The 22,828-nt window shown below is 36.0% G+C and overlaps 2 protein-coding genes across 9 annotated transcripts in view; both read right to left on the minus strand.

The window, feature by feature from the left end:
- LOC111869855 (signal transducer and activator of transcription 5B) overlaps positions 1-11,221 on the minus strand; it is a 48,327-nt gene extending 37,106 nt beyond the window's left edge. For 2 of the 4 annotated variants that reach the window (XM_033753570.1, XM_033753571.1), the window contains exons 1-7: positions 10,551-10,986; positions 10,308-10,461; positions 8,187-8,340; positions 6,323-6,412; positions 6,017-6,203; positions 3,712-3,818; positions 443-780 (exon numbers count right to left, since the gene is read on the minus strand). In XM_033753570.1, coding sequence (XP_033609461.1) covers positions 443-780; positions 3,712-3,818; positions 6,017-6,203; positions 6,323-6,412; positions 8,187-8,340; positions 10,308-10,461; positions 10,551-10,599 — 1,079 coding nt within the window. In that variant the 5' untranslated portion in view covers positions 10,600-10,986. Of the gene's footprint in view, positions 1-442; positions 781-3,711; positions 3,819-6,016; positions 6,204-6,322; positions 6,413-8,186; positions 8,341-10,307; positions 10,462-10,550; positions 10,999-11,081 lie in introns of those variants that run through there. The other 2 variants (XM_023861685.2, XM_023861687.2) reach the window with 2 other exon arrangements.
- A 7,278-nt stretch (positions 11,222-18,499) lies between these two features.
- The window catches only part of LOC111869846 (mitochondrial coenzyme A transporter SLC25A42), an 18,679-nt gene continuing 14,350 nt past the window's right edge, over positions 18,500-22,828 (minus strand). For all 5 annotated transcript variants that reach the window (XM_023861673.2, XM_023861672.2, XM_023861674.2 and 2 more), the window contains 2 exons: positions 21,301-21,484; positions 18,500-20,866 (listed from right to left, as the gene is read on the minus strand). In XM_023861673.2, the coding sequence (XP_023717441.1) occupies positions 20,728-20,866; positions 21,301-21,484 (323 nt within the window). In that variant the 3' untranslated portion in view covers positions 18,500-20,727. The remainder of the gene's footprint in view (positions 20,867-21,300; positions 21,485-22,828) is intronic.

The following is a 22,828-nucleotide window of genomic DNA, read 5'->3' on the forward strand; positions in this document are numbered from 1 at the left end:
GAATCTAGAAATCAATGCCTCTCCTTACTGAGGGTTTTATTAAATTGGGGGGGGGGGTTATGCAAAATTATGCCACACAATAATTCTTCCTTACAGCATGCACTCTATTTAACTATCATAAAATAATTTCTTTATATATCACCAATCAAAGATTATGCTTATATGGCAATGATTTCCTAGAGAGAATAAAGATGAAACTGATTATTTTTTCCCCTTACAATTGCATTCTATCAAGACACAAGTTCTGGGAGGTTCTTAATGAAGGCAGGTTAGTTACTAATTCATTAAAAATGAGAAAATAACATATATACACCAGGCTTCATCTTGGACAAAGAAGAAAACAGGATTTCACTTTATAATGTATAAGTATAAACTGTTAATCTTGAAATGAAAGCTCCTTAGCAAGAACATTTGTATTTCATTAGATGATTCTGATGCTTACCTTGTAACTAGGGAGGACAACAGCTGTGTGATCTGATTGTTGAGACCTGGCAAAATGTCAGTAATACCGGTTGGTTCTAGTCCAATCTTCTGTTTCAACCGCTCTGCTTCCTTTATCTGCTGCCTGTTGAGCCAGATGATTTCAGCCAAGGATTCACACCATTCTTGGATGGTGTCTAAATTGCTGTTGAATTGTGCACCATTGCCTTGGAGCTGTTGTTCACGTTTCCAGCGGATCAACTCATCATCCAGAACACGAGACTGCAGGGTGTTGAGGTGTGTAATGGTATCTTTCAACTTGTCCGCAAGAGTTAATCGAAGCTGCACTAGTCCTGCTACCTGCAACAAAAACATATCAAGGGTTAGTGACTAGGCACAGGGTTCAAAATAATTAAATTTATTGGGTATTTTTGATTATCTATAGACACTGACATTCTTATTCCTCTTCACCCTCTACAAATAAATCATTCCTGTCTGCTACCTCTTCACATACTCATTGCGTGGCTACAGCGTCAAATCAGGGGGCACTCTCCGTAATGTTTCTGAACTCAAGCGGTTTGATGTCGGATCTCGTTGCCTCTCTTTACATATCTTCGGACTGGGAGGACAAGCTGAAATGTCTGTTAACCAACATGTTTGGACGGATGACGGACAACCAGGAAAGGATGCAGGTCGAAATAGAGGACGGCCAAGAAGGGCATTATGTCACAGTTGTAATTCAAGTTAACAATGGATGTAAGTTTACATTTTAACACAAAAGATGCAAGAAAGGAAACGTAGTATTTAAATCAAGACAGCACAAAAATATGTACAAAGCCACCCATACTCACACAATGGATATCATTTCAGGTTTTCCTTTATAAGAAATTTGAATATTCAATCCCCCACGCCCCAACAAAAAAAATTCACCACAAACTAAAGAACTTTCTCTTATTAGTTTAACTTTTAGCATCTGTTCATCACATTTTTATGATGGCAGAGCTGTGTGTCTGGTTCAACCGGCCAGAAAATGCATGGTTTCAGTACTGAAGAAATGGGAGCTTCAAAATCCACTATTCCCAAACAATAATGATTACTCCTGAATTAATATACAGCTGACAACCACAGCATACTCAAAATTATTATGCCTGGATAACAAAGATACAAGAGAACTTCCCTGCTGACTATATATTTGATATTATTGACGCAGAATACTAAACAGTTGCAATATGGACTGCAAATCAATCATACCTCATGCATGGACATATGAATGCATACTTTATATATATGAACTTGCTTCAATGGTCTGACATGACAAAATGGTCAGTGGTGGTCTCAGATTTGAAGCTTTACTTACTTACTTACTTACTTACTTACTTACTCATGGAGCGGAGATCTTCTGGAGGAGCTGTCAATTCTGCAGTTACTCAAGGATTTCCCAGCATCTTATGGAACCCAAAGGTTCATTACTATGTTCACAAGAGCCTTCCACTGGTCCCTATCCTGAGCCAGATCAATCCAATCCATACCATCCCATCCTATCTCTCTAAGATCCATTTTAATATTGTCCACTCACCTACGCCTTGGTCTTCCCACTGGTCTCTTTCCTTCTGGCTTTCCCACCAATATCCTATACGCATTCATCTTCCCTATTCATGCTACATGCCCTGCCCACCTCATCCTTCTTGACTTGATCATTCTAATTATACTTGGAGAAGAGTACAAGTTATGAAGCTCCTCATCATGCAGTTTTCTCCAACCTGTCACTTCATCTTTCTTTGGTCCAAATATTCTCAACACCCTGTTCTCAAACACCCTCAGTCTATGTTCCTCCCTCAATGTCAGAGACCCATACAGAACCACCAGCAAAACTATAGTTTTGTATATTCTAATTTTTATGTTTTTGGACAGCAGATGAGAAGACAAAAGGTTCTGGACTGAATGGTAGCAAGCATTACCCGAGTTCAATCTCTTCTTAATTTCCTCCTGAATCAGATTTCAATCTGTTATTGTTGTTCCCAAATATCTGAATTGTGCCACATTTTCAAAACATCTGTTTCCTATCTTTATATCATGATTTTGCCCTACATTTTGGTGACAAGACAGCAACATATACTTAGTTTTCTTTGTGTTTACTTCTAGACCAACCTCTTTACTTGCATCAGTTAAAGTTTCTGTGTTTTTCTTTATGGTATCTATATTATCACCCAGTAGATTCACATCATCGGCACAGGCCAACAGCTGATGTGTCCCATTTACCTAAAGCAATGTTGAATAGGAGTGGCGATAAAGCATCTCCTTGTTTTAGACCATTCTGGATAGGAAATTTATCAGACAAATGTTTACCTACATGGACTTTCCTATACATTTCGTTTAAACACATTTTAATCAACCTAACTAGTTTCATGGGTATCCCAAACTCTATCAGAATACTGTACAATACTTCCCTCCTAACTGAATCATAGGCTTTCTTGAAGTCTATGAATAGCTGATTTTCTAAAATGCAAATCCATTTCAAATGTCTTTCTCCATGGCTGAGTGGAAGAAAGCATTGGAAATATTCGCATCAACAGCATACAGATATATGTCAGGGTATGACACTGTTATCATGTTAGTACTAATACTGAAAATTAATTAATGTATTACATGTTATTAATTTACACATTCAATTTTTAGGCTACTTTCCTCATTATGAAAAAACAAAAGTAGGCTTCTGAGATTACCCATATCAACTTTTGAATGCCTGAACCAATATGCCTTTGGAACAACGGTCTCATACATCATATGATGCAAGGATGAAGATCACATGGAAGCAAAGGAACATGTGTTATCCTTCATCCGTATGAAGTGTAAACAATGATAATTTTAAATTAACGATAATCCAGATGCATGAAAAAGACTACCACTGTAGGACATCTAGGAAATACAGTATTTCTAAAGCAAATGTGCAGCAATGTAATAAAGACAAAAAAATGCCAATGTTAGTTCTACCAGATTACAAAACTCCTCATTATATAACTTTCTCCATACTTGAATTACTTCCCCTCTCTTAGATCCTAATATTCCGCCCAGCACCCAGTTCTCATATACCTTCAGTCTATGTTCTTCGCTTAAAGTGAGAGACCAGGTTGCAGAACCATATGAAACAGGCAACGTCAACTAGTCACTGACAAAAACATTACACAAAAACTTGTGGTATATGAGAACGCAGTTCTGTATCTAAATGTCACCTCATAATTACAATATGTGAATAAGAACCGCTAGCTGGAAATATACTTAATTAATACTTACCTTCTGATTAAGCATTTGTTCTAACATCTCTTTCTGTCGCCTCAGTTTCTTCTCCAGTTCCACATTTTGTTGATTCTGAGGTTGGGTCTGCAGATGCTGCAAATGGGCTGTGGATAAATATACAAACATAATTTAATAAATGTTTATCAGAACGCACCACAATTTCAACTGAAATTTCGTACACCACAATAAAAAAAATGAATGTAACCTGCAACTTATATTTACACTCAACTCTCGGTTATCCGGGATAATGGTGCGGATGGAAATCACGATTAATCGAAAACCCGGTTAAGACAAATTTTACTAAAAATAGTACTGTAATACTGTACCTTCATAATACTATAGGCCTACCTGTATTTAAATTTATTCAACCTCATTTATATGTCTTCTCATGGCCTATTTAATACTTTTTTTACATTACACTGAAGTATGAATTAGTTATTTCAATCACAGTCTTCAACAACATCCAACACTTTTTACGAATATTCACACTTAACACTTAAAAAAATTTAATATTGTCGTTTACTTTTTCGCGGCATTTTCCCTTTTCTGTTGGATACTTAACACAACACACTTCCTTTTACACCCTGACATTTTGCTAACACACTTGAAGATCGATACAAAGAGACCAACTGGGGCGGTGTATCTGTCCTTGAAACTTTCCACAAATCCTTGCATTCTTTCACTCCTACCCTAGAACATTGTGTTAGCATAACGGGACCAAAGAATGCAGAGTTCGGTTCATACTAGTGTGAAAACAGTGTTACAACTCACCATGTGAAACAAAAGTGAATGAATATTAAACAACATATAAGCATCAAAAAAGCCTGAGTAGCCCCAGTTAACCGTTCAGCGTGGTTTGACGTGTATGTTTCGTCAGGTATTTAAATCGTCTGCGGGGGTTCGACGTCTATGTTTCGTCCAGCTGCACACCTATGTTATAACGCCCATAATAATAATTGATGGTTTTGCTGTAGATTGTTAGATTTTTCGCTGGCCTGTTGTCAGGAGAACCGTATATAATGAGACATGAGTTTAGCTGCGCTAATTCATCGTTACATATGCCTGTCTTGCAGCAAAGTTCCTGTTGCTCTTGGAAGAGGTTTCCTCGTTCAAACTGTTATGAATGGCGTGTTTTCTTTCCTATGAAGTTATAAACAGCAGAGACGTGATATGTGCTGTGTTTATAATATCATATTGCCCTGAGCTGGCCACACTAACACACTCAATTNTGGTGGTCGTTTCGAGGGATGACCATAAATATTTTTTTTGAGCCAGCTAAGCTCTGCTTTCGTGCACTACATACCAGCCAGTTCTTAGAATAACTTCATGAATTCTGTGGTCACCCCTATGACATCTACTGCCGCCAAAATGGATGGAATATCAAAGGCATAGCAACAACCCCTTGTTATGATAACTCGTAACGTTGAATTTACTGCAGCTGACCTGACTAGCTAAACGGCTCACGGAAAGACATTTCCTTGAACATATACCCCTCACGGGGAAGAAGGCAAGGCCGCATAGAAGATGTGTGGTTAAAAAAAAAGAGCCAAAGAAAAGATACACAATATTGGTCTGGTGAATGTGGGGGCAGCGTTGTGTTAGAAGAATGCTTCAAGGCCTACCTTACACTGCTCAAATTCTAAACACCTGCTTCCATTGCCGAGATACCGGGCGCTCATATTATAAGGTAAGGTTACAAAAACCATCTTTTAAGATCATTTTAGTGAAAGTTTCATCCTTCAAGGTGTACCATTCACTGCTCAAATTCTAAACAACCTGCTTCCATTGCCGAGATACCGGGCGCTCATATTATAAGGTAAGGTTATAAAACCACCTTTTAAGATCATTTTAGTGAAAGTTTCATGTTCCTAACTCATAGAATTTAAGAACAATGATGAATAAATCATTTTCGAGAAAAATTTAAATGGCCGGCTGAATATATTACCGCCGGAGAGATGGCCGCGGAATTTAAATGACCGCGCAGAAGGGTTAAGCCGCAAACTGGTTAATCTGCCCCCGGATAATCGAGAGTTGACTGTACTTGCATTTCGAGAGTAATTCACAAAAAATAAATATGGCCATGTTTCTAACATACAGAACGGAATGTCATCAGGTTGATGAACTAACTCTATATGCACTCCAATTCTTTTTCAGTTCTCACAGAAGGAAATAATAAGAGCATGAACCATAATGTTTGGCATTACAGTTTCTAGGTTTTGTCTGTCATCTAGTACTCTGAAAGAACATACAATTTCAAGAACTCCACCCATTTCTGTTCACTAATGAATCATTATTTACTTACCATTGAGTTTTGTACATTCATGATACTGGAGTGCGAAAGATTCTTGTTCCTGCTCCATTTTACGCAAATCTTCACCAGTTTCCTGGGTTCGTCTCCGCAAATAATCGAGCTGCTGAGCAATCTCAGCATTTGAATCAGGGATCAACGATAGTCCAGGAGCCACAATTCCTCCTCTTCCCAGTGCAACCTAAAAGTAACTTGCCCTATGAGTTGTTGTTTCAGTATATGCAACATTTACATTTCTGATGGGAGAAATATCCCAAATTATTTTTTAATGTTATAGTTTTAGAAGATCCAATTACTTACATTCTCAACTTGACGGACTAGCTTCATCTCTGTATTGAGACAGTGTCGAATTATGCGGAAAAGGCTCAGAGGATTATGACTGTACCTTTGCTGAAAAAAAAAGGCCATGAAACCATACTTTGAATTTCTTTATGGAAGTACATAATCTGCCTTCATATTGTGACATTTAAAAGGTAAAGTCAGAGATAGTTTTAACCCTGGGATTAATTAATTAAGTGCCACACCATTAAGATGTATGGTGGAGTGGAGGTACAGTTACATCAATATTAACCTTGGCACTAGATGTGAGGGAGTGGTCTGCTTCATGCCCTTTCCATTTTGTCCCTGAGGAAAGAGCCCCTTCCTTTCCCATTGCTCAGGTTGGGTGACCCCCAGAGCCAGTCTGTACATTATTTGAAAGAGAAAAAATCTCTTGCCCCAAGTGACAATCTATCCCCGACTCCTTGATCGTCCAGCCTGTTGTGGTATTTATGACATTCAGAAGAAAAAGTAAGAAAAATTTGGAAAATAGATAAATTTTAGAAATAAATACTTCAGAAGATAAATTAATAAATAATACAAATGGACAGTACATGCATGTTTTACTTATAAGAACAATTAACAGAGGATCCCAAAGACGACATTTAACACAAAACTAAAAGAATAATGTCAAGGATGAAGATCAACATAAAAACAGATCATGAAAAACATCATTCAGGCAACTGAGGTGTTTTGGAAAGACAAACAGATGGAGCACTTAATTCGTTGGAAGACATGAAGACCTGTGATCTTGGACATCTAACTATACCTACAAGTTTCATCCGCTGGCTAGAACATTTTACCTACACAATTCTATCTCTCAGCATTCATTATAATTAAATTAAAAAAAATCAGGAGACAAAACACATTCATCAGAAGTTAAATTTATTATAAATCTTACAGCTGCAAGAATTTATGAGGTGAGAACAATCTTAGCGCCACCTAATGCACCAATAAGGTTAGTGTAGCAATTAGACCCATACTTATGAGGTGCTTGGTTTATATCTTGGCCAGAACACCAACTAACCTGATGAAGGTTCTTCACTGTTTCCTTCACTTCACACAGAAGGAAAATGACTGACAGGACAGTACCTCAATTAGGTTACACAAACACAAGACTTTTCTTCCATAATATTTCCTGCTCAAAGTGTTATGTACCTCACAACTGCTTTAGTCAAAGTACATAAAAATCTCTTTAAAAACCTACTTTACCTGTATGAAAGTAACTGATAATAATTTAAATGCACTCTGAGCTGCAAAAGCAAGCAACAATTTCTGATCTAAACATTTTCTTCTAACTTCATTGAGCCGAGCCCTTCTTGAGAAGCTGACAGTTTTGCAGGTATTCAAGAACTTCCTAACATCTTCAAGAACCTGAGGTTCATTACCGTGTTCACAAAAACCCTCCACTGGTCCCTACCCAGAGCCAAATCAATCTAGTCCATATCACTCCATCCTGTCTCCATAAAATCCATTTTAATATTATCCACCAACTTAGTTCTTGGGTTTTCCTAGTGGTATATTTCCTTCTTGCTTTCCCACCAATATCCTAGATGCATTTTCCTCCTCTCCCATTCATGTTGCAAGCCCTACCCATCTCATCCTCCTTGACTTGATCATTCTAATCATACTTGGCAAAGAGTATGAGGTATGAAGCTCCTCGTTATGCAGTTTTCTTGCTGCTTTAATATTAACTTAAATCCAACACACATCTGTGCTCATAAATTACATTTCATTTCAAAATGAGTCTCACTCCACTTTCAACATCACTGATTTGTAATTTTATATTTATGAAACTGCATATGTCAGCTAAAATAATTTGGTATATTTTCCTTCTATTACTTACTCTGAACATATTGGCAGCCTCAATTAGCTTCAATTTTGTAAGAAATAAATCTTCTGTTGTCATAGTATTAGCTTTTGCCTCTAATTCCTGAATCAGAGATGCAATCAACCCCGCCACATACTGCTCGTGCTGTGGGTTTTCTGGATCTAGGTCCCTGGGAATGAAACACGTAAGAATAGGATATATATTTATTTCACTTCAATGGGATAATGTTCACCTACTGATGGTCACTGGACTACTGCCAGTCGACAGTTTAATGTATGACCATCCAAAAATTCTGGAAGAGATTATATTGTGACATGACAGGTGAAGGCCAGAATGGTGGAGCGAGAAGGGGCAACCATTGCTAGGCAACGGCATGCTGAACAGGTCCATGGCAACAGATACGCAAGAAACAACAGAAGAACTGCTGGAAGCAGTGCTTTATACGCTGTCTGCATTAAGGCGTGTGCGCTATAGTGATCCATAGTGTATAGATTAGATTAATCCTTCATAGCTACATGTTATAAGTGTTCAATAAATCCAATTACCAGTCCAAACATCCTGTCTAGTCATTATCACACAACAACATTATAGATACGTCTTCCTCAATTTATGAATGGTTTACGTTCCAAAGCCTTGTCCATATACAGACTCATTCTTAAACCGAACTATATTTTTTCCCAATAGAAATAATGTAATTAACAATACGTACTTAAGCTTATGAATAAATCCTATTTATTATATAATACTGTATGTAGTTTACCTCTTAAATAAATGTTTAAGAGCACATTACACACCCACAGACATATATGTAGAGGAAAATAAACAAATTAGAACAAACCATCAGTTCTTATGTCATTCATATGCATGGAGATTCATAAATCAAATGTTCACATGTTGAGGACCAAGGGTAAAAGCAGAACTATTCACTCTTAGCCCAGGATATGGTTGTTTTCCTTGGCTACATCACAACATATAGTAGCAAGAACTTTAGAAAAACAAAAATGCTCAAACTAAGAAATTAAAATTTACTCATATAATATTTCGCTTGTCCTAGTGCTTCAGAAAATGTCATAGTGAGAGTGTGTGGTGTTCCTAGCAAGGAAATGACTACCTTCTACAGCTACATTTTTTGACAACAGTGTAAAATGCAAGATGACAACCAAGGAAGGTGGAAGGCTCAGAGGAGGGGGAAGAGATTCTACCCAGAAGAAGAGATGGAAGTACGAGCAGAATCTCCACCTGTAATTCGTAAATTTCCTGGGGTTTCTCATCCTCCAGCTGCATTATACATAAAATTTTAACATCTAAATGTCTTAATACATTTGAAAACAATTTTCATGTGTCTGAAACTATAGTGTTAACATATTATTATACAAGAACTATGGTAATTTCAGCAATAATAAAACTAGCTGCAATGTCTTTCATTAAATTTCATTAAGTTTATGGGATACAGAGACGAAAAACCTAATAATACTGATTCCTGATGATATCTTAGAGCACATTAAAATGTACAATCTTTCCATAAAACCTCTATATTCTTTACCACAAAAGTACACACTGAGAATCTGTATATAAATAGAACAATTATATTAGCATAAGTATTTTTAAGACTTTGCATAAAGTGAAAATGAACGGTCACCATCAGACTCAAGAAACCTTTAACCCCATGGATGAGAAGCCACAGATATCAGAGATATCAAATCAATGCCTTACCAAGACAGAACTTGGCTATTTCATCCAAAGATAGCCAGTTCATTGACTACGCTATCCTACTTTTGACTGTCCATAGAAATATGGTTAATACATCCATTATGGTGCGAAAGCAACCACAATTAAATGGTTTAACTTAATGAAGGACTTTGTAGTTCATACCACTAACAACTACAAAGACAGGTATATTTCATATATCAAAATTTTTGCTTAATATTCAATATTCCATGAAGTTCAGTTATAATTCCACCTAATTAAATTATTCTAGTATGAGCAAATACTTATCAGTTGTAAAGTCTTGCTCCTAACACCAGAAACTATTCAAATATATTTAACAAAATTATATTTTTATCATATACAGCTGCAGGACCTGTGGGCTGTCATCATAAAGTGACATGACTTCACGCCACAAAGAAATAAACATACCACATCTTCTCTTCGATCCATGCAGCAAGGAAATGGCGTACTTCAATGGGAAAATGCTCCCCATACACAGCTCGCACCTGCTGCAGTGCATCTCCCTGGAGCTGCTGAGCCTTAGTCCAGAGGGACATTGGGTTGCAGTCCGTATTGGAGCAACCTGAACATCCAAATAACATGAGCCTCTAAAACCACTTTGCTTGCTCCCATTTCAATCCCACACTCCCAAAAAAATCTACATGAACTTACTTGTGTCTTCATAACAACAGGATGGTCTATCCTTAACGTCTTCCGACATTATAATTATTATTCCGTTATCACACTCGGCTAAATAAACGAATCATCGCAACTAAAAACCCCAACCTCATGTCTGCCATTCGGCAAGTGCTACAGACCGGCCTAGCGCTGGGAGTCCATACTTCTTTACTTGAATTACTACTTCCTAGAAAACAAAAGGTCGCTTATAACCATATTTCAAAGAGCACACCCAGACGCTTCTCCTTACACGCTAGTTTATTGTCACGACTGATACCTATGCGTCTTATACTAGACAAGGCCAGATGACGTAAAACAAAGCAACAATGGCCTCTACAGAAATTTACACGTTATCTATCGTATAAAAGAAATACCGTATAATTCTCAAATGTTAACTTGAGCTGAATGCGTGATATGGTAAACAAGGTTGGGATGCCTCAAGACAAATTCCAAACATCTGAATACTAGAAGCCTCTGCTTTTCTTTTCGCGCCGATAACGCACCCTATACCACTTCACAACTTACCGAATCTTATGTCTGGTTTTGTCGTCACTCTGACAACGGATTTTCAATACCAGTGACTAATATTATTTCTTCTGAATAGTAATTACTAAGAAAATATGACACAAACGATCTGCAACAGTTTTCCAAGAATTTCCAACCATAAAAATGGATAATGGCAAATCACGTGACTAGCGCATGCGTCTGCGGAAGTATGGAAGAGTTTTGTGCCTAAATGTTCAAATATGTACTATATATTTACTTCATACGCGGAGAATGTAGGACTACAATTTAAAATATTTATTTTGATCTTATAAGTACTTGTCAGGTATCATAATTACGGTTAATGTAATATATGAGAATACGTAGGAAATAAAATCGTTATCTGGTAAAATGATTTACGAGTATACTTTCATACATGGTACTAAAAAAAATGAGTATAGAAAGATAGCGATAAAAAAGGGAGAAGTGTTTCGTACTCGCTCATTTTACTTACAAAATAGACTAAACTCATCTTTATCAATTACCGCCGAATCTATGAGCGTATTTAATATAAGATTTCATCCCAATTTTATGGAGTTACTTTGTACATCTGATGGGACTATTTGTATTCCTCTCGTCTTATGCCCTTGTTTGATCATTAGTAGTGTGTGTATTCTTTGTAAAGTGAGGACCGTGAGGATCATAAGGATTAAATGCTTCAGTAGTTCCTTGTGTTCTGCCCGTAAAACCGTCACCTGTTTGTGCCTTACAAAGTCAACGTTTGAATATTCTGCCACTAGTGATATAATACTATACAAAAATTCTCAGCCGCAGCAGCGTTCTTTAATTCAGAGACAATTCATTTTACAACTAAATTTTTCTCGAAAGTTTATAAATAACGTACCGTAGCTGTACCATAAGCGCTGCTGGAAGGGCCACTGCACTTTTGCCTAAATCGCAAGTGTAGTATTAAATCAAATTGAGATTTGTAGGAATTAAAATGTTCATAGCATGTTCTGAGATTCACAAATCAGTTATTATTGCCTTTATTCATATTATAATTACAGCAGGTTAGGAAACCCACAGAAAACAGATTTTTAATATATATTTTGTAAGTACTAATTACTTTGTTACTCACCAGTATGTAAGAAAATAAAACATTAGCCTTAAATATTGAAAAAGACTTCTGATAAATTAAAATAGTAAAACAAATCTGATTTCAACACAGTCTGGACTCAATAAAGAATTTTATGCTTCTTTCCTAATTGTAGTTTTATTCAGGAGGACCCTATTGATTAGCGAATATACAAGTTTGAAAATGGACACGTAACATCCATTTTAATTATCTCAGAAACTGTAAATCACAAAAAAATATATTGGACATAGAATGTTTAATTTTTCTCTGTACATTTTTGTCAAAATATTGTCTCTCAAATATTTAAGGTGTTCATGTAAGTGGTGCTGAAATTGTCCAATCTAAAGGGTTTGACAATTTATTGTACAATTCTACAATATTAAATTTCATTAAATCTGTAGAGCAGTTCTCAGAGGTTTCACGCATACAGATGGACCAAAGAACTTCACACAGTTGCAAATGTGCCTAAAAACCAGACCACTGAGTCCTGAGTCAACTGGTGCCCCCTAAATAAATAGCCAGATACACTTTTTAACATTGATGAATCAACATCTATGTACCATAAGTCAACAGAAAGCAATATAGTATCGCAATAATGACATATTTTCCAAGTTTACGGAACAGATGGATGGAATTCACAAGACAGGGAACATGAGGTTACATACCGAAATAAACAAATAACATTATTTCAAGAATATGTACTTCTTGCATAATATATACATAATTAAAAAAATAAAACAAAACATAAAAACCTGAATATTTGCATCAATAGATAGAACCAATATGGTACTACAACTTTAGCTCAAGAATTAGCCAGGACATAAAAAAAGTACACATTATTGTCACATCACACAGGGAACACGGAATCTTGTACACATCAAGTAACACTGTAACGTTACAGTCCTTCTGGATGTGGCTGTGTGTAGTCTGGTAGATTGTAACTGACATTTTGGAGGAACCTGTGGCCTACATTTTCTGGGAGACCATGGTCTTCAGGGTAGCCCTGAAGAAGAAGGCCACAAGTTCCTCTGAATCAATCACTCAGATTATAAGGTGTCACATCCTACAGGACTATAATTTTCAGTCACCACCATGGTAACGTCTTAATGTTAACACTTGTTTACTGGATTTATGTCTATTCTTAAAAAGTGTGTAAGGCATCAGTATTTTAAGGCTCTTATTTGAAGTCAATGTGCCATATTGCATGAAAGAACATCCATTGTTACTTGCTGGACTAGGCCCATGAAATAATTCAAGGTAATCTTTAAGTATCTGATTTTCTCACATTTTGATTTTCAACATGAACATCTGACAGCAGTCTCAAGAAATATGGCTGGAGATCATAAACTACTCCAATGTTATAAAAATATTTCAAGGCAGATTATATGGAAGCTCATAATTTCTTGTTTGTTTTCAAGAAACTAGGGAGTTTTTATAAAACCAACAACAAACATAACATTTTCTATAAGAAACATTTTAAAATAAAAAGAAAATAACATGAAATACAATTCTATATATACACAAATATAAGTGCATTAAACGACTAAAAGATATACACATTTGATGATCACCTGTTAGCAGAGTATTGCAATTTAATGTGAACAGACTTCTTATTAACATCATAGTGGGTTGAAAAATTTGCATACTTCTGAGATGATAATACACAACAGTCAACGAGACTATTCCATGACAAAATGGTGGGAGGGGAATGAAAACAAATGATGGTAATAAGGAGATCAAAAGTAATTACGGTACATTTTCTTTTGGCATGACAACATACTGTAAACATTTTTCAAAATAGGTATACTACCTGACTAAAATGAAGATACCAACGCTCTACCAAAGCCCCAAAAAGAAACTATGAAAATCACTATTGCTCTACACAAAAGCATAGACAGTGGAACACCCATTTAAGGTTTCCTTTGGGACCAATGACTTACACTGACACAATTGAACAGCGAGATTACTGACTCAGGATAACCGAAATTAAACATTAAATGTGGGTTCCACTATGTTTGTAAAATTAAAACACTCTGTTGTAGCTTTTCATACAGTACAGAAGTTTCTTTAGTTTACTCTCAAGAGCATACTGCAGATGACTAGTATTATGTTATTGTATGAGTATACACATATCACTATATTACAAACTGAATGTAATGAATTAAAAGAAAAAAGTAATGTGAAAGTGCATAAGTGAATAAACAAGTTCATGAATTTGTGTGCATCTACTAAAAAATGTATTATGGATGTTTTGCAAATGTCTGAGCTAATGAATATGCCAATTATGTTGGTTGTTTAAAACAAAACAAAAAAAGTCTAAGTATTCAAACTAATCTTACAGTCCCACTGTGTGTAATGCACACCCACTTGTGCATTAACAGTAACTAATATCACTGCAAAACCTGAATCAAAATTTAATGATAAAGTAAAGTCGCATCTCTTAACGTGATTTAAGGTAGCATTTTCTGAGTTGCAGTCCATGAAATGACCATCTCACCAGCCAGACTGCCACACTGATGCACTGATGCAAAATGGTGTGTAGTTAAATTTATGGCTTTCAATTAGTTTTGAACAAACATGGCTCACCTCTAGTTCAGATTTAAATATGTTCTACACAAGTAAATCATGGGCCCAAGCAACACATGTCATGTAATTGAACATGAATCTCAACTATGGAACAGGCCAACTGAGGTTCATCATCATTTACCTCAGTCCTTTCTGGTGAATGCTCACATTGCACCATAATTCCATGGAAATGGGTCTTTCTTGAGAAGCTAATAGTTGCTTAAGTACTCAAGGAATTCCCACATTATATGGAAGCTGAAGGTTCATTACTGTATTCATAAGGGCCCATCATTGGTTGCTATCCTGAGGAGACAAATCCAGTCCACTCTCTCCCATCCTATTTCTTTAAGGGCTATTTTAATATTATCCTCCAATTTGCACATCACATATAACCATAAAAACGTCTAACACTGCTTCCTCCTTTCCTCCATAATTCTTTGCAGTTCCATCAAATCCATAAAACGTCCACAAATGAGAGAATACAAATTAATTATCTTTTGAACACAAATCTCTATACGTGGTACATCCACATCTCCTCCTGACACAGTCAAAACTGGCAACAAAATTTCACAGAAGTCTAATGGAAAATTAATTTTACTTCCAAGTATGTTCAGTCATGATTATGGATAAAACGAAAGGAGTGTCTGTCACAAAAATTTCCAGCCAGATTGTTTCTGCAAGCATATGAGGTATCACATTTTTAAATGATCAGCAGTAATGAGATAATCAAAAACAGCTAAAGGCGACGTTATGCTAGTCACAGTAGCCGAGCGGCCTAAGGTATCCATTGTCTTTGCTTGCTCGGAAGCCGAGATCGTGGGTTCGAATCCCACTCAGGACATGGATGTTTGTATGCATTTTTCTGTGTTTGCCTACAGATAGAAGCCTTGCAACGAGCTGATCACTCGCCCAAGGAGTCCTACTGTATGTGTAAAGATCTAGAAAAACCGAAGTGAACGGAGAAGTTCATGGAGGTAGGCCTAGGCCCACTGGGGCTGCAGTGCCAAGAAAAAAAAAAAAAGGCAACGTTATAATACACAACATCAAGAATGAAGTGATTAGAAAGTACAGAATAGACGAGCACAAATCAGATAAACAATTTGAAAGAATGACTGATGGAATAATACATAAACAGATTCTACAGTATAAGTCAAAAGGACACTGACACCACAGAATATGTTGGAAAGGATCAAATAAGTATGTGAAGTCAGAATAGGTTTCATTGCTTATGCCTAGAAGTGAAGATGGACAGAGTGGCTTAGCTCCCATCTTACAAGTTGATTTGTTTTCTGTTATAACTGACTGTAGAAGAACAGACACCCTATAACATCAAAGTTAATAACAATGATGTACGTTAAGGGTACTACTAAAGTGTGTTGCCTGAAGAAGGCCCTGTGTGGCTGAAACATACAGCGCATAAACACAGAACATATGTATAGTAAACATTTTAACCAACATTTTAGTGAATTAATTGTTGATTAGTGTCTCCTAAATCCACACTGATATTGCTGCATTAGAAATGGGAGATTACAAGTGATACTTCAATGTAACAGGATGGTGAAATATAAAGCAGAAAATTAAGAAGTATGAGATTGCGATAGCCACCTAGGGCAAAACATTCATAGCAAATTATGTTCAATTCAGTTAATTGGCTCAAACACTGAAAGTGGAGACACAGCACATGACCTCATAACCCTAGGCATTTCCCTAAGAAAAGCTACAGATGGACTAAATTATTAAATACAACTTCTATTGGTGTCAAAAGTATAATTATTATAAAATATATATGGAAATTACGCAGTAACTGCCTTCTAAAAGAAGTTATTGAAGGAAAGATAGAGGGGTGGATAGAAGTGACCAGAAGACGAGGAAGAAGACATAAGAAGATGCTGGATGACCTTGGGGACAGAAGAGGATATTCTCATTTGAAGGAGAAAGCTCTAGATTGCATTAGGTGGAGGAACTCTTTTGGAAGAGACCAGACCTGTTGTCTGACAGATTACTGTTGAATGAATGAATATATGGAAAAGGCAAAGAAGGAAGAAATAAAAAATATGTAAGGTGTATCGGTACAGTCAGCATATATAGCAAGATCTTTGCAGATGTCACTAATGGGTGAACATCAGAGAGAATTAATGAAGAATGAGATTCATGAAAGACTATGGTAGAAAGGATGCATGGGAAGGACTGCAAACAAAAGCAGAATGACTAAGTTTAAACAATTAGTATTTGAAACTAAGACATATTTGGACAGTCTTAATAACGAACAAGACATACAGCCTGTAAATAATGCATCATCTGGCAGAACTGATAAGGTGGTCAGTCATAGCTGCAATCTAATATGATTGAAACTTCAATTAGAGAGAAATTAGAAAATAAGTATTGGCACCAGACAAGGTAGATAACATGTCTGCTTGTTCCCAATATTGTGTTTACTGTACTCAATATTATTTAAATTCACATAAACATCTTTAATTTGTGTGCCAAATGCAAAACTACCAGTAAGATTAACATGCATTTTCAGCATTACAAAATCGTTATCAACTGTTTAGAATCTATGTGATATCAGTGATTATAATAGAATAATCATAGATATATGCTGTCTCATCCTTAGAGCGATTTCTATGTATTCAACGTTTAACTGCCTATGATGGCTATTTGTGACAGTAACAATTCTTTTCAGAATGTTGCAAACTCTCATACAAGATTTTTATTTTACACCTTTTTCTGTTTCTCAATCTTTGGATTTCTAAGGTTCCATTATATTTGTAATTATATGTTAATGCCTTCTAATCACAGCAACGATTAAAATATTAAGCTGAACGCTGACACAACAAAAATTAATTTTGACACACCAACTAATTTCGGTCTTGCAGGCTGCAGAATACTGCATGTTGAAAGTGACAGTTTTTATGCAAGACTATACAACGTTTAGAAGATATTTCAGTATTTTTTTGCAGACAGTGTGCAACTTCATTCTTATTACTGTACCTAGAATTTCATGTTTAATAATTCTATTTTTCGGTGAATCCAGCAATGTCAAGGGTAATAGTTACTTAACAATTTACACATTACTACTCTAGAATAGTCAAGTGAAAGAGGCCTAAATATCTGACATTGCAGGTAATTCTATTTATATACCCTTCTATCAGACCAAATCTTGAAGCAAACAGTTGTGAAGAGTACTGAACATTTTTCTACATACGTTTTCCCCTTATTATAGCAATCCTTATTACAAATAATGTTATGTCAATACACAGTCACACGATGGAGTTTTGTTCCTCGAGCTTAATCCTTTCATCTATTCTGAGTGATGTTTACAGATTTTACTGATTTGGCACTAAACCACTTACTTCGTTAACACATAGTTGATCACAATAATTGTACAGGGTTATTCACAAGTCCTTGAAACATTTTGAAACTGGAGTCGACTCAGCCTCTAACAGAAATGAGTACCAGGAATATTCTTGGGGGTAAAGGGAGGCCAGCATGTAGAGATGACAACCTTGCCGCCATCTATAAGCCGATTGTCTAGAAAATGTGGGAAACTCAACATCTCAGAACCCTATGGGCCTCCACGGCCTGTTACAGGGATACCTTTACTTTTACTTACTTGCAATAAATAAACTATGCAATGGATACCAAATTTTATTGCATTGAAATACAGATAAACTCGCCAAGTTTTTTTTACATAGTTCACAGATGCTCAATGTGTCCACCTTTGCTGATATGACAAACATCTATGCAATAATCCATTTCGTCCCACACCCATGTCAGCATATCACGGTTCACCAAAGCCACAGCAGCGGTGATACGGTTGCGAAGATGCCTGAGATTAGCAGGTAATGAAGGCACAAAGACAGTATCCTTCACAAACCCCCAGAATAAAGTCACACTGGGTTAAATCTGGGGATCAGGGTGGCCACCGCATTAACACGTCATCTTGTTCTGTGCATCGTATCCACCTTCGTGGCAAAATTTGATTGAGATACCCTCGCACATCTTCGTGGTAGTGAGCCGGACAGCTGTCTTATTGAAAGAAGTAATCATTAAAAAAAAAACTTGGAGAGATTCATTCTGTTGGTGTAAGAATTACCATGATCTGATGCATAGTTTATTTGTTGTGAATTTTTAAAGTGTTTCATGGACTTATGAATAATCCTGTATACAAAAATCCTATATTGCTAATTAACTAATTTTTAATATCAGACTCCTTGGCAGCATGAAGCAACAAGTGCTCCAACTGTTTTAACCCTCTGCTCCCCTACCAAAGAACAAAGAACAGAAATTAAAATGACTGCCGTTTCTAACATAATGAAACATACTAAATTCTCATTTAAAATTCAAATATCAAGAAACATCTGGACAGATAGCACCATACACTGTTTTAAATGGAAAGGGCAAACAGTTGATGTATATTATTCTTTCATTTGGAGTACTTTATTAAATGGAAGTTTGTATGCCAAGAGCATGTTTCCAGTCATGTATAATAGATTTGTTCATTAATTAATTTAAGATGCAACAACATAATTTGGTATAGCCTGATATATCACTTCATATTGTACCTTTTTAAGGATGGAAAGATTACACATATACAGCAGACTGGAGATAGTGAATAACCTTGACAACTAAAGAGTACAAGACTAACATGTGTACAATACTGGTAAGTCTTTTAGCTGTACAGTCCAAAAAGATATTTGCAGCCTAACTGCAGATATTCCACAATCATTTATTCCCAAAGCCATTAGACAGAAACCTTATACTGAATATTAAAATATAAATTTAGTACAATTTTGGGGACGGTTGTCCACACACCACATGGAGACAACATGTGTCAGTAACTTACATTTTCACAGAATATTTTAAAAACCCAATGAAACAGACCTCTCCAAATTTTGATACAGCATAGAAATGTTAGCCCACACTAATTTCTGGAACACCTCATTCATCCAGCAGAATATAACTGTTGATAGTATGGTGCAACAGAATGTCTGGATATGGCAAATAATGAAAGGTGGGATAAAACTGCGAATATATCGAATAAGGAGTCATAGATAGTGAGTAAGGAGTGGTCCTGTAGCTTGGGGGTTGAGCATTGGGCTAACAACTTCTCAGCGTAGAAAATGGTTTTGTAAAATGCTATGCATGGCCTTGGATGGATTCTTTAGAGCAATCTCAGCAGCAGAAAACATACACATGATTTTGAATGTGAAATGTAAGGAGTCTACAGGAGAGGTTCATTAAAACAGTACCTAGGAACAGTTGGATGGATAATATTAAAATGGCTTGTAAAGGAAAAAGGATTGGAAAATGTGTATTGCATTAATCTGGCTCCAGGTACAAACAAGTGGCTGGGTCTTGTGAACATGGTAATCAATTTAAGAGTTACAGGACATTTTCAAGATTTCTTGAGTCGAACTATTACATTGCCAAAGAGGGAGCTCAATGGAGTGAGTGAGTGAGTTAGATGTGTAAAAAATAAAAAAATCTGGCCACTTCAGTCCATAATTATATCACCACAGGTCCTTGAAACCAAACATGCAATGCCATAGACAAAAAATATTTCATAGCATATTTTGAAAAACTGAACTAGTAAATCATAATAAATTACAAATTACATCCCTGTCTAGTCATGGAACTGGTGCTGGGAAGTACATCACACAAATACAAGAATATTAGCTCAACCTGCTATGATGACATTCTTACGGAGTCACTAAATATGCAGTGAAAGTTTATCACATTTCCTCTGTCTTCTTGAATTACAGTTAAAGAATCAGAACCCTTAAGAAATATTTATAGATTTTGCAGAGGTAATAAAATATGTAATTCACTTCATATCACACTGCGCTTCCTTGCTCTACAATTGTGCAGTTCACAACTTCATTTAAAATAAATACTGACAACTGCTAATGCCATGATTTTAACACTCTGCATTGAGACAAATTTGAAAGTAGAAATGAATCTTGTATTTCTGTAACACTGGATGATCTAATGACATAACATTACAATCTGACGCAGTATGTCACATATTGACTCATAGGTAGCAAAGCTAATTCCAACAGCAACTGGTCCTTTAACCCAATTCATACTAAGGCCTTTGTAGAAACCTCCAATAATACCTTCATCCCTGAAACATTAAGAAATATTACAATAAGAAAGGACTGAATGTTTTTCTTACCTTGTAACAAAAAAATATTTATACATAAAGAAAGACATATCAGTTGGTTCTACACACACTTTATCCATAGTTTTATACCAACGACAGGATGAGCATCTGTGGACACGGCAGAAGTTGCCACTTACTCTTTCGTAATAGTTGTGTGGCCAGTTTTCCTAACTCACTCCACTATTTTGACTCAATCATGTCATTTCCTGCTCTTTTTCCACTGTGCTCAATGTCTCTCCACTAGATTTCCCCTTTTATGATTTTTTTTTCAATATAAGGCAATTTTAAGAATTAGTTACCTACAATTGCAAATTGTAGATAATTTCCCAAGGCCTTACATATCCTGGCAAGTTGATATTCATCCATTCTCTAAATAACAATACATCTTATTATACCTGTATATCTTCTTGAGCGTTCCAAAAATTGTCTTATACTGCATTCCAGAGATAGGTGAGGTTTGCATACGTCGTCGCACAATATCCAATGGGTAAGAGGAGGACTGCCCCAACAACCCTGCTATGGCACCAAATGCAAGACTTGGTAGAGGACCAGCCTGTTTGCTAGTACTGCCAGCATATTCTATAACGGAAAACAGTTTCTGCTACACTACAAGAAACAGTATTATCTTAATTTTAAAAGCCCCAGAAAATAACATAACTCTTACAAATGTAATAAATATCTACAAACAAATCTGATGGGACAGACATTTGGGGTGATCCAGACTAAGAAATCTGTGGTAATATTTCTGATTACATTTTCAGAACATGGTAAAATCAAAAACGAAATTTTAAAGAAGCACAGAATATCAATTACTTCCTGAAATGTCAAAATTTCACTACATTGAAACATACTCCTGTATAGTTGATATTTTATCAGGCAACATTGAAGATAAGCTGTATCCTACATTCATTAGCACTGATCTCTTCAAATAAAGCCCCCCCCCCAAACACACACCAATCCATCGACAAAGACCTTGGTCTTGCTACAGTGGGATTTGGGGGACCATGACTACTATCAACACTCATTAAAGCCTAAATACATACAAAATTTTGGTCAGAAAACCCGACAGAGAACACTTTGGTGCCTAGGTACAGATGGGACAATATTAAAATTAACGTTTTATAAACAGGTATGACAGTGCGGCAGTCCACGTTCAATACCAGATCAGTTCATTCGGAATTTATGGCAGATGAAGTTGCACTGGGGCCAGTTTTCTGTCAGTACTTTGGTTTCCTCTAACAATTCTCATTCCACCAAATGCTGTATTTCTTTCATCTATCATCCAAGGCTGGTACAATGATCTATTTAGCGTCTAAGTGCAAATGGGACTCGGTTTCATCCAGCTCTAGGAATAAAAATAAAAATACTAATTCAATTCAATTTTTTATGTGCTGAGCCAACAGCTGCAAGGCCAATTACAGATTCAGCACAGTGTAGAGACAAGTAGTTACATACTTGACAAACACGACATAAAGTCAAAGACTAATTAAAGGTAAGCACTGGAGGAAAACAAATTAATGCATACAAATAAAAAACAAAATAACATCATAAATCTAAGTTGCTATTGACAACTGAGAAATGAAAAGTATAGATATTCAAAGAGATTATTAATATTAATAATTCAATTAAATTCTTTGTTATTTACGTACCGAGTCAACAGCCGCAAGGCCAATTACAGACAGAGCACAGGGTAGATACAAGTAATTACATTATGGACTAACACAACATAAAGTCAAAGACAAATCAGAGGCAAGAACTGGAGGAAAAAACAATAATGCATACACGTAAACAAACAACAACAACAACAATAATATCATTAACATAAATCAATAATGCAGACAAGTAAACAAACAAATAATAATAATAATAATAATAATAATAATAATAATAATAATAAACAAAAAGGAGTAAGAAAGCAAGATA

The sequence above is a fragment of the Cryptotermes secundus genome, unplaced genomic scaffold (genome assembly GCF_002891405.2).
Source record: "Cryptotermes secundus unplaced genomic scaffold, Csec_1.0 scaffold286, whole genome shotgun sequence".
Classification (NCBI taxonomy): domain Eukaryota; kingdom Metazoa; phylum Arthropoda; class Insecta; order Blattodea; family Kalotermitidae; genus Cryptotermes; species Cryptotermes secundus.